The following is a 12,950-nucleotide window of genomic DNA, read 5'->3' on the forward strand; positions in this document are numbered from 1 at the left end:
ATTGTTATTTAACAAACGAGACTATTAGCGAGATAAGGCTTAATATATGGTAGTTGTTGTGGGAACCGAAACATCACCGACCAAAATACAGATTTGCAATTCACAAAAAAGAAGCTCGAAGACTGATAGTATACCAACTTCACCATATTTAGCAGAAGGGAGGAATGGTTCGACATTTCAGATCATCGAATGCTTTGTTTCATTTGTTTTGGGAATTAGTTACTTCCTCCCTCAGCCTCATTCCTAACATGTCCAGATCATGTTTTCGCACGGCGAGACCTTCAAGTAGAGCTCCATACTAAAAGGGTACAAGTCAAATTTCATCAAATTTGCCCCATTGTTCCTCTATGATGTATCAGCTAAAAGTATCATGACCATTCTCTAATAATTGCATCAAACAGAAAAACGATGAGCAACGCTCATTCGCCCAATTCGACACTGTGTGACCAACTCATCAACAGAAGTACTCATTAACGAGTGTATCTCTCTTCTAGCACACGACTTTCCTCTTTCCATCTCCATCCATCCACAACTCTGTCAGAGCCTCGGACAGCACTGGAAAAAAACAACCTTGGTCATAAACTTTAGCAGAACAAATCAATGTGGTTCATCACGCGCAAGCCAAAGTTCTTCAGCAACTGAGAAGCAGTCTAACTTCAATCCCAATGCAATCTTAATCCTTCCTATTTCGCGTCGAACATCTTTACAATTTCCGAACTCGCAGGCGACATGGTCGTGTGAGATGAAAAGGAATCGAAACACAATCACAAGCAATGAAAGAATAACTCATATCAGCAGGAGAGAGAGAGAGAGAGAAGCTCACAGACTCGAGGGGAGCGCGAATGGCATTCCCCATGTTGAGCTCGAAGGGAGATAGACCGAGAAGGGAAGAGCCCCAAGTCGCCACCATCCTCATTGGGCTGGCACAGCCAGAAGCAGAGCAAGGAGAAGGCTTGCAATGACTGGCCCGAAACTGGAAGGTTTGTTATTATGGATGATGCTGCTTGAAGGAGGAGAAGATGGCGAGGGAGGGAAGAGGACAGGGGGGAGACGGGGGTCTTAAATGAGGAATGATAGAGAGAGATTGGTAAGGGCGTGTCGACAAACCCTCCAAATGAAGTTATTCATGGTAGGTTGATGGGTCGAATGATTTCGGATACCTTGTCGGGGAAGATGATGACGACCTGTCCACTTCAGTGTCCACCTCATTGTTGTACTGCCCGTTTGATTCGGCTTTGGGGAAATATCTTTAGGAGAATGCAGATACTTTTGAGGTAAATGGGTTTTTAAAAATGTTAGACCGTTTGGTAAATTATAATATTGAAATGCAACTTAGCATAAACACCGTTTGGCAAAATTCACATTTGTAATTAGCTTTTGTTATTTTTATTTTTAAAGTCTAAAATCAAATTCCGGCCGACCGGATCGGCCGCTCGCAGGACCGCCGGATCTAGGCTTAGGAGGTTGCGCGGACCGATCGGCCGTCGGCGGCCAAATCGGCCTCGCTGGTTGCACACGACCGGGCAACGGCGCCTAAGGTTGCTTGACCTCGGGCGCTCGAGGTCGCCCGACCTCAAGCCACCTCGCCGAGGTTGTGTGACCTCGAGCAAGGCTTCCCGGCCGAGATCTGGCCGCTTGCGGCTGGCGCCGCCCATCGCAAATAAGAAGACGAACGGCGAAGGAGACGATGAACGGGTGAACGGTGAAATCGCATTTTGAAATGCCCAATGCTCAAAGCGGCCCTACCCCAGCATTGGGCTTTCAACATTAGGAATGCTGGCATTGGGCAAATGGGCATTGAAAAACACATGCCAAACACAAAATATTTTCCCCAAGCCCCTTGAGAAAGCCCAACCAAACGGGTAAAAAACCAAGTCGTCGTCCGCTTCAATTGTCCACCTCACCATATTAGGAAACCAGTTCAAGTCATCACCTTCCCGAGGAGGTCTTTGAAAATCATTCCACTCACTGCACCATGAAAATATTTAAATAATAAATCATGTGCTCATCTAACAACTTAAACATTGAATGAAAGCCATCAAAATTTAATTATAACATATTTACCTCAAGCTTTTTTTGTCACACTAAAATTTCCAAATTTATATATATATGTATGACATATATACTCCAAACTTATACTTGTGTAATACATTTATCCTAAACTTTTGATATGATACCAAAAACTCCAAACTCATATACGTGGGGTTTTTTTTTTTTTTTTTTTGATGACCACTGGAATCACCGTAAACCAACAACCGGCGGCGCAAACCAAGGGGACCACTAGCATGGGGGCCCACCTTCCACAGCACTTCACTTAAGTCGTGCAATGGGGGCATGGAGGTTTGAACCCTTCCCTCCCAGATGAGAGGATAAGGCGCAAACCAACGCGTCCACCGCGGAATGAGTTATATCTATGGGGTCTTTGGTGCCATAGAAAATTTTTAGGGTAAGTGTATTACACATCTACAAGTTTGGGGGTTTTTTGTATCACAACAAAAATTGGGATATATGTGCCACAATTGATAAAATTTGGGGTATTTCATGACTTTAAAAAAAAATTAGAGTAGTTAAGAGTGCTCTCACAAATTCTCACACAACTTATCAAAAATACTTCATTTCAAAGGTTTTCGATACACCTGGAGAAATTGGGTTCTTAATACATACGAAGTATAATGTCAAACGAATGCAATTGCAAATATGATCAACACTTGCCATTTCACCCTAGACGAACAACTTTAGCATCTACGCTAGAAAATGAGTACCGAACACTTCCAAAAGATTGATTGGCAAACACTAGATCATCTCATTAAAAGCACTTCAAGCGATCCATTTTTGAGAAGGCAAGCCAATCTCACACTCATTCCGTAGTGCTATGCGTCATTGCGTTATTCTTCCAAACATTCTGCCTACTAACATTACCAAGCTTTTGGACACAATGGTAAAATATATCCCACTTAAACTAGTCCGATTATGACACAAACGGTCCCTGAACTTTGGTTTAATATGTAATGTAATATCCGAACTTTTAATTTGTTTAATATTGGCCATGAGCTTTACCTAATATTCAATATGAACCATGAACATTTAATTTGTTTAATGTAGTCCCTAAATTTTTTTTTACATGTTCAATTTAGTTCCTAAATTATATAAAAATGTTCAATGTTGTCTTTGATTTAAAATTAATTGAATAACTATTTGAACATCAAAGACTACATTGAACAAATACTAAAAGTCCAAGAACCATATTGAATAAATTAAAAGTTCAAAAATTACATTAAACATTGAGTTAAAGTTTATGAACTTTACGTGCTATTATCCTCTCAACAAAGAAAAGGATTAATTTATTAGTTTATTATTCATCAATTTTTATCTTACGAACTCCAGTGAATTATAGATTTTAGATAAAAAGGTAGGATCTTGAGTTTTAGTGCTGTGGCTTAGCCATTATAACTATTCGTAGAAAATTACATTGAATATGACGCTACTAAAAGATATCCACGCACTCTAATGTAAAAAATAAATTGAATTCACGAAGAAGATAATGTTATCCAAACTCTCTCTTTTCTTTTCTTTTTTTTTCCTAATTTCCTAATTTTACATTTATATAATTGCATGTTAAATTTAACACCGAGGCAATGTAATAATCAAAACTTGCTTTGGGGTGTTTTCGACCGTAGAATCTCTTAGTAGATTCCGTGGTATTGAAAATCGATGACTAGTGTTTTACTTGCTATTTTTACACTAAATGAATAACAAATTTAAATAACATGTTGGATGCAAATTGCGCAATCCCAAGATCTCCATAACCAGAATAATAACATGTATAATTGAGTATAAAGATTAACGCACCTGTTTTAGGATCCATTGTTTTTAAAGTGAAAGAGAAAAACTGATGTTCTACATGCAAGTCTTTTTCCTCTATTGCCTACATGCAAGTCTTTTTCCTCTATTGCCCTCCATATCACTGGCTCAATAAGACGGCTCACTCACCCTTTAACGTTAGATTAACGCCCCTTATGTGAGGATACATGTGAGAAAATTAGGGTTAAAGGAGAGACTTAAGCACTATTTATAGAGTTTCCAATCAAGCCCCCTCATTACGGGCCTGGCTCAACTCGGCCCACACTAGCCGGCCTCATATTAGACTAATTAAGAAACATTCTATCTCACCTTAGACCAAACTTCGTTTTACAGTTCTGTAAAACGGTAAATTACAATATCAATTAATATAGTTCACATTAGGAAAACTTTTACATTCTCATATTAATTAAAATTGTATTATATGTGCATACATTGGTCTAAAGATAATTTTTAATAGTCAATCATATTCCATAAAGTCTCAAACACCGAATCATGGCGGTAACTGCATGTATACACACAGAGCCTTCCATGGTTACAATGTCCTCAACTTTATTAATATGGATTCAATATAATAGTGTGTCAAATGAATAACATCTCTCATAGAGAGATCTCATTCGTCGTCACCATTCTCTTACCTTAAGCATCAAAACTTGTGCCACTAGAGAATGTTTTTATGGTTCCAATGAACCCACATATGTCTTGTCTTTACGGTTAATATTTATTTATGTATAACAAGATATATGTACAAGGTTAATAACCGGATGCCTCTAGCTTTCAATACTTTGAGATTTTATCAATATGTATTCAACATAATAACAACACATTCAAAAAAATATTTTATTGAATGCAAAAGTTGATACATATCAAATCGTTACAAGTGTAATGAATACAGATGTGAACTTTATTACGGTAAACCCAAAATAGCTCACACTAAACAACAATATCCCAAGATACTCTTAGGCCGATGATAATGACATGTCGCTCAAATACACATGGGCGCAGGACTTTAGTTAGTGGATTTGCAACCATATCATCTGTGAAAATATGCTATATTATAAAGTTACATTTTTGTACCGTTTCTTTATGGTAAAAAATGTTTGATCGCAACATATTTAGACCCATTGAGACCTCTATTATTAATAATACTACAAATTTATTGTCTCAATACAACCGTATGGGTCGATTCATAAAGTTAAAAATGGTCAACTCTTTAATGAGGTTTCAAAGCCTATTAGCCCAAGTAATAGCCTAAAAGAATGTTACAAACTCTACTTACATAGTAGAAAATGACATAAAATTTTATTTACAGCATTGCCTGCTAACATAAATATGTATCCTGTTATTGATCTTATGTCATCCTAACAGCCGGCAAAGTTTATATCCGAATACCCTACTAGCTGCAAGAATTGAACATGTCTGTAAATCAACACACAATCTCTTGTTCTATTTAAGTGCCTTAAAACCTTCTTGGTAGTCCTGAATTTGATTGATATCTGTCTAGAAGTCCTGTCACAAAGACGATATTTAGTCTAGTGCAAATTCGAGCATATATTCTACTTTTAAATGTATCGACACAAGGTATACAATTTAACTAGATTTTCTAAATATCTAAATAAGGACAATATAATGGATTCGGTTCATCACCCTTAACGACAATAGTAATTCCTAGATTGCAATGATGTATATTGAATATTTCCAAAATACAATCAGCAAATGTCGTCTGAGATAAATTTAATAAAATATGATGAGAACAATCCTTACAAACCTTAGTGCAAAGAACAAGAGATGCCTCAAGGTCACTACTTGTAAGTGAAATATAATGTACAAAGAGTATGGGAAAAATAAATTTCCTCCCACTGATCTCGCAGTATAATATCTACTGAATTACTTTGTTCCCAATTAAACGAAATAACAACACTATGAAACTTTAATAATATTATTTGGAAACTTGCTTAAGACCATGAATAAGACTTTTCAATCTACACACAAGTTTATTTAAAACATGTGTTGCAAAATCTTCCGATTACACTATATAGATTTTGTATTTATTTGGCGTAACTCCATATCAAAAATAAACTATTAATGTCACGTTCACTCTGAAATAATCTTTAAAAAATACTAGAAAGAAATAATTATTTCTTCACTATAAACTATTCACCCCTCTTTCAAAGTGAAAAATTTAACGTCTTTACGGCATCTTTTGCAGTGCGGTCGGTTGGTAAACCATTTTCAAGTGTTCCTAAATGGAACGTTTCATTAACAGTAAGCAAATTCTATTACTATTTTCCTAAGCAGCAAATTATATGTCCACAACTTAAAATTTGTAGCAGTAAAAATCTCAATGATAGTGGAGTTGTTAATTACAGAAAAGGTTACCGAAAAAATAAGCAATGTATATAATTAGCATCATGTGAGTCTTTGTGTAACTTGACGTACAAGTACACATTCAGAGAGTTACACGCATAATCATATAATTACCTTTGGACATAATACATGACATGTAATTGTATACTCCCACATGATAGCGGTTATGAGAATATATTCCAATCTTCGTAAATTCATCACTTTTGGGCATATGAACTACTATGATCAGTCACTCCTCCACCATACCATCATGTATCCCTCCATGAACTAATACACAATCATCTCCTTTGGGAGTATGACCACGCATTAAACTAGGAGATATCATAATTATTATATGAGACCGATATTCCTCAAACCCAATCAAGTGTGCCACTTTGGCCGTTACAACTCAATTGAATTTTTAAAACACTCTCATATCATGATATAAACTTTACTTCTCACATACACCATATACATGTGATTTTAATTTTAGTAATAGGGGCAACATATCACTGAAATTACATATCATGCTAATTACATTACCTTATTCATTTATAAAATTAAACTTTATTGTATATTATTAATGAATAACACTTCTATAAAAATTCTGTGATAACATACCAGTAATCCAACACCTATATTTCCAAAATCACAGAAAATACAATAAAATTATGCAAAAATACATTTAAAATACACGTATTTAGGATTTTGTATATATTTTCACATCCATAAAATCATCAAACATGTAAAATAAATATACCACAAGATGGAGCATGGTAATACGAATCCAACGCCGAAAGCCACGCGCCCGCACGTGCTACGGGAGTGTGCGGCGCATGGAACACGCGCGTGTGGCTAAGAGACCGGTCAAAACTGGTTTGACCAGTTCTGCTCGACCATCCGGTCCAACTGCTCGGTCCAACCGGTTGACTAGGTCAGGGTCGATCAATGAGTCGAGTCAAGTCCTCGAGTTGGGTTGGCCGTGAATCGGAACGGGTTGGGCCGGGGTTGCGACGTCATCGTGATGTCGGCACCTGTGCGTTGCACGTGCGAGCTACGCCCTGCGCGTGGGGGCATGTGCTTGACGCTCTAGCGGCGTGTGATCGTGTGTGGGGGTGCGTGTGGCCCTCTCCGGTGACGCACCGCCAACAAATCTGCTCATCTCGTTGAGCTTAGTCCGAATTTGTGATTTATTTTTATTTTTATTGATAAAAAATCACGAAAATCACAAAATTAGGACAAAATTCTATGCGTTCGAGTTCTAAGGTTATGGTTGCTCTGATACCACATGTTGGATACAAATTGCGCAATCCCAAGATCTCCATAATCAAAACAAAAACATGCATAATTGAGCATAAAGATTAACGCACATGTTTTAGGATCCATTGTTCTGTGATAAGATAGATTTAGGTATGTTTAAATGAAATGTATATTGTATTTAACATTTGAGAAAAAAACTCATAAAAAAGTTACATGAAAATTGCAATAAAATGCTAATAATTTTTTCCATTGGGGCAATTACAAAAATGGTCGGTACACTATTCCACTCTTCAATTTTGGCCTTTGTACTATATTTCGCAACAGATTGGGTTCCTAAACTAGTCTCCGGTCACAATTTTTAGGACAAATTTAATATGTCCATCTAAATATTGACGGAAAATGTGACTAAGCATCAGAGATGTGCATGTGGGGTTGACGTGGAATAAAAATAAAAATAAAAACTGAGGAGAAATTACAAAAATGGTCAGTATGTTTTTGTCAAAGTTCAAGTTTTGGTCCTTTTACTTGTGACAAATTTGGTCCCTATTCTGATTTCTGGCATCGATTTCAAGTTATTTCCCTCCAAATGCATGCATAATTTGGTGAGTAAGTGTCGAATTGGTATGATACTACATGCGAATTTGAAGAAGTGGTCAAGGGCAAATCACATGTTTCGGAGAAATTTGCACGTGTGATTTTAGCCAGGCTTCTCTTAGGTTTCTAATCGGCTCGTGCTTGTTGCTAGCACAAGTGTCCAGTCTACGTGGGCTGAATCCGACAAAGCATGTCTCTAAATGCTTATCATTTAGAGAGAAACGGTTCATCAATTTTTGTATCAATTATTGCATGTAGACTACCTCGCTTATTTTTAGCACTTGGTTAGCATTTTTTGTTTGGACTTAGATGGAGAAGTAAGAAAACTATCTTAAAATCAAGACCGAAGATTAGGTGGACCAGCAATGAATTTAGGGATCAAATCCATCGCGAAAGATAGTACGAAGATCCAACTTGAATACTAATGCTGCTGCCCTGCAACGGCTAACCTCTCAAAAAAAATCATTTAACTCTTACCACATTCATTGGTAGCTTTTAATCAAGATACTTTTGATATATCAGCTATTCCATTATGTTTTCATTGCTGTAAGTACAACTTATATTTTATCAATCCCCCATCTTCCATCTCTCTCCTTCTTTTTTTAATCTAAAGTTACATTTGTTTCGTAGAAAAGTCAATAATAAAGGAAAATGGATTCTAGAAAAGCATTTTCCAAAAATACGATTGACTTTCTTTTATTTAGTGATATATGATCGAAAATATTTTTTGATATTTGATTTTAATAGAAAATGATTTCAATCTCATGATTTTATCTCAGGCAATTTTTTAATATTTTTTAAAACAAAATTAAATTTTTTTATTATTCTTTTTTCTCTTTAATTTTTCTTTTTTTCTTTTTCTTTTTCCCTTCCTCGGTCGTGACTGGTTGGCAAGCTTAATGGCCTCGATTAGCTTGAGCTCACCTAGATCGGTCAAGGCTTGAGCTTGCCCAGTGTCAGCCTTCGCCAAGGCACGTGGAAAGAAGGAGAACGGAAAGGAAAGGAAAGGAAAGAAAGATAAAAAATAATAAAAGATTCGAATTTTCAAAGTCATTTTTATAAGAATAAACTTTTTACAACCAAGAATCCTAAGACTAAAGATATATTTTGAAAAACCTTTCGAATTATTTAAAAAATTACTTTTTTGAATTTAAATTTTAATAAGAAAATGTTTTCTATTAATTCAGTTTCATAGGTGAAAGAAATATCGAAAGTAAAAAAATATTTTTGCAAAATAAGCATGAAACGTATGCTTGAATATTCGTCAAAGGTCAAATCGGATATGTAATTATTAGAATAATTGTTGTAAACTCAAATAGTGGATACGCAAGCATGATAACTTATATGATGTTCTATATCTCCATGAATTTAGGAATTCTTGCTTGCATTGTTTTATTTGGTCAACATACTAAAACCGATAACATTCGAGATTATGGCGAGTTTCAAAGTTTCGGTTGAGAGAGAGATATTAAGCAGAATCTCCGAATCTGTCCGGTCGAAGTGGAGCGGAACTCTGGGAAGTGAGTGAGATTCCGGTACAGTGAAGCAGACAGTGCATCGTACAACCTTAAAAAAAAAAAAAAAAAAAAAGGTGAAAAAGGTAGAACAGAAAAAGAGTGCATCACCTTCCCCAGCAAGGTATCCAACGTTATTCCATCCATCAACCTATCACTAATTTTTCCACTCACCCTTTTCAACCTCTCTCTCTCTCTCTCTCTCTCTCTCTCTGTATCTTTCTCCAAAAATGGTAGGAGAGGCGATCCCTCCTCCGCCGTTGAAGGCCCCTCCTCCCCCTCCTGACGTCTTCCTTCCCTCGCCATCTTCTCCTCCTTCAAGAGGCACCACCCGTAGTAACAACAGCCTCCCAATGCCAGCCGGTCATTGCAAGCCTCCTTCTTGCTCTGCTTCTGCTTCTGCTTCTGCTTTTGGCTGTGCCAGCCCGGGGAGTATGGCGGCGGCTTTGGGCTCTTCGCTTCTGGGTCTAGTCCCCTCCGAGCTGGAGATCGAGAGGGCCATCCGTGCTCTCCTCGTGTCAGTGAATTTCCCTCTCTTCCGCTGTCTCCTCCTGATATGATTTTCTATGTTTCTTTTTCTTTATTGCTCGCGACCGTGTTTCGGTCCCTTTTCATCTCACACGACCACGTCACCTTGCGGGTTCGGGAATTGTAAAGATGCTCGACGCGGGATAGGGAGAATTAAGATTACATCGGTTTTTGAAGTTGGACTGCTTTTCTGTTGCTGAAGAGCTTTGGCTTGTGCGCGATTGATCGTATTGAGTTGCTCTGCTAAGGGTTATATGTATTACCTGAGATTCTTTCCCGGTGCCGAGGGTTTTGACAGTTATGGACGGATGGAAAAGGGAAAGTGCGCGCTAAAGAGTTATACACTCGCTAACGGTGTATCGAATTCTTAGTTTCCAGCAAGTTTAACGAGTCAACAACTAATCCATGACGACTGCCTCTTTTGATGAGTTGGTCGCACTGCGTCGAATTAGGCAAATGGGCGTCGCTTGTCATTTTTCTGTTCAATGCAACATTACATATTGGTCATGATTCTTGTAGCTGATGCATTGTGGAGGAACAGTGGGGCGAATTCGATGAAATTTGACTACACCCTTTTAGTATGGAGGTCTACCTGAAGGTCTTGCCAACTGAAAACATGATCCGGACATGTTGTAATGGGGCTGAGGGGATGAACTAACTAATTCCATGAAACATAGCATTCAAAGAACTGAAATGTCGAACCGCCCACTCTAGATATCTTTCTCTTTTCCCTTCTGCTAAAATATGTAAAGTATACTATCAGGCTTGGAGCTTCTTTTTTGTGAATCGCCAGTCTGTTTTGGTCAGTGATGTTTTGGTTCCTACAACGACAGCAGCAATTTGTCAAGCCTTATCCCATTAATAGTCTCATTTGTCAACTAACAATTAAAGAAGCACATTCCCATATCCAAAAGCTGGTGATCCGTTTGCTATATCTTGCTATGACTTATCTCCTACAAATGTTCATACATGATTTCTCTCTGATCAGTTTTTGGATGAACCAGTCTCTGGCAGAGCGCTTCTTCATCTGGCTCGGAGGAAAACTGCATGCGGCTTTTCGGATGTAGGAATCCAAGCACATTGACGTCTAGTGGATGGGGAGAGTCTGGCGTGCCCTTCATCTGCTGCAAACAGAGCCAGCTATCAAGGTGCCATATTCTCGCATTGACGTATTGTGCAATCCTCGTAAATTGGTTTTTCTTCCAGGCCAGATTATGGTTTTGTTCTTCATAAGTAATGATCTCTTTACACTTTCATGGAAATTAACACATTCACACTGAAGTATGTATCAGAATTGTGAGATACATCCTGATTTGAACTACGGCTCAAGCTGAAGCTTGATACTTTCTTCTCTATCGTCCTCTGTCGTTATGCTAGAATAAACCCTATAATCCTTAACTGAGTTTTAACAGGAGGTTTATCTGTTTGTAGAAATTGGTTATTTCGGTAGTCTTGGATAAAGCTTTCTGGAGCGCCATTATGAATAATCAATCAGTGAAGAAGTTCCAGGAGTTGCTTCTCTCAGGTTTGTATGGACTTAACCAATACAAGATTATTGCATGACTGGACTCAACTGAGCATATTGCCTGTATCTCTCAACATCTTGTCCTCACTGTAATTGTTGTTTACCATAGCAACACGGTGGTATTCAGAACAGTAAGAAAGAGTTACTTCGTTGCAGTCTCGAGGTACATAGTAGTGTAGGAGATAAACGAGTCTTGTAAGTGTTTTTTTTAGGGTAAGTGGCACGACACAGTGACCAGTTGAGACTGCAATGCAGATGGGGTGCAAAAGCGGGGTCATTAGGGATACATATCAGTTTGATCTTTAGATAAATATGATTAAGGGTGGGCATGAGGTCTTATGCCCATCTGATCAGATTAAAGTGGAATAAGACTGGATAACAAGTATTAAGCTTATCTTCTGATCATGTATGTCCAAAGAAGTATCATAGTTGTTATGGGAAGCGCGACCAAGATTGGGAAGTTAAGTTGGAAGTAGCAACTCGAAACTGCTTTCATGGGAATCAATTCTGCATAAATGTTTTGGAGCATATCTTGATTTTCTTATTCACCAACGTTAGCATATCTTGATCGTCTGCAACCTTTTCTTGGGGGCAAAAGAAGTTCTCAAACTGTAACTGCATGCTCTGCAGGTGAAACTAGCAGCCTGCGGATTTGTGAGGAAGAATTAGACTGGGGTACAGACAATCTGGGGTGGCTCTTGGACATCTTGAAGGACAAAATCATGGCCCTCGTTGAAAAATTCAAGCTGCTTTTGATCGCTGCATTTCAACCTTCCCAGCCGGTCGCACCAGAAGCTGCGGCTGAGTTAGACGAAAAAATTGGATCGTCGTTGCTACTTTCGGTCCTAATAATTTTGGTTATAGTGTTGGCACGAGTACGCATTGCTTAATGATTGATCTGCATTTCAATTCCACACAGATTCATGACTTTGTGCACTTCAGGATGTGATAAGGTGTACTGAGTTTGCTGAGTTTGCTGTCGAACTTCCCCTCAGTACTTGTATATGAAGTGCGAACAGCTTGTGAGATTTAAAAGTGTTGCTGCTGCGCTTAATTTCAGTTTTCCCGAGAATTTTGCAATTGACGCTTTCTGATTAGACACCTCACCACAGATGAAGCGCAAATCGAGAACTTACCGACATCTAGAGATATGTACAGAAAATACTGAACATTTGTTGCATGAGCAGCGACAGACACTTGCACGCTCTAATGATCCGCTGTTCTTGTTCAAGAAGCGTGCTGCCGTTTGCCTGCTTTCAAACATTTCATAGTAGTGTATCTCATCAAACGGCAATGCGCAATTTCGTGATCTTGTCATTTGCATG

At 38.1% G+C, this 12,950-nt stretch overlaps 1 protein-coding gene across 1 annotated transcript; it reads left to right on the top strand.

Moving 5' to 3' along the window:
* Positions 1-9,710: 9,710 nt before the first annotated feature.
* Positions 9,711-12,705, top strand: LOC104442287. The gene is made up of 4 exons (XM_010055659.3): positions 9,711-10,089; positions 11,105-11,248; positions 11,532-11,625; positions 12,256-12,705. The coding sequence occupies exons 2-4, from the start codon at positions 11,195-11,197 to the stop codon at positions 12,513-12,515; spliced, it is 408 nt and encodes a 135-aa protein (XP_010053961.2). The 5' UTR covers positions 9,711-10,089; positions 11,105-11,194; the 3' UTR covers positions 12,516-12,705.
* Positions 12,706-12,950: the final 245 nt, after the last annotated feature.

This window comes from Eucalyptus grandis, chromosome 4 (genome assembly GCF_016545825.1).
Source record: "Eucalyptus grandis isolate ANBG69807.140 chromosome 4, ASM1654582v1, whole genome shotgun sequence".
NCBI lineage: Eukaryota > Viridiplantae > Streptophyta > Magnoliopsida > Myrtales > Myrtaceae > Eucalyptus > Eucalyptus grandis.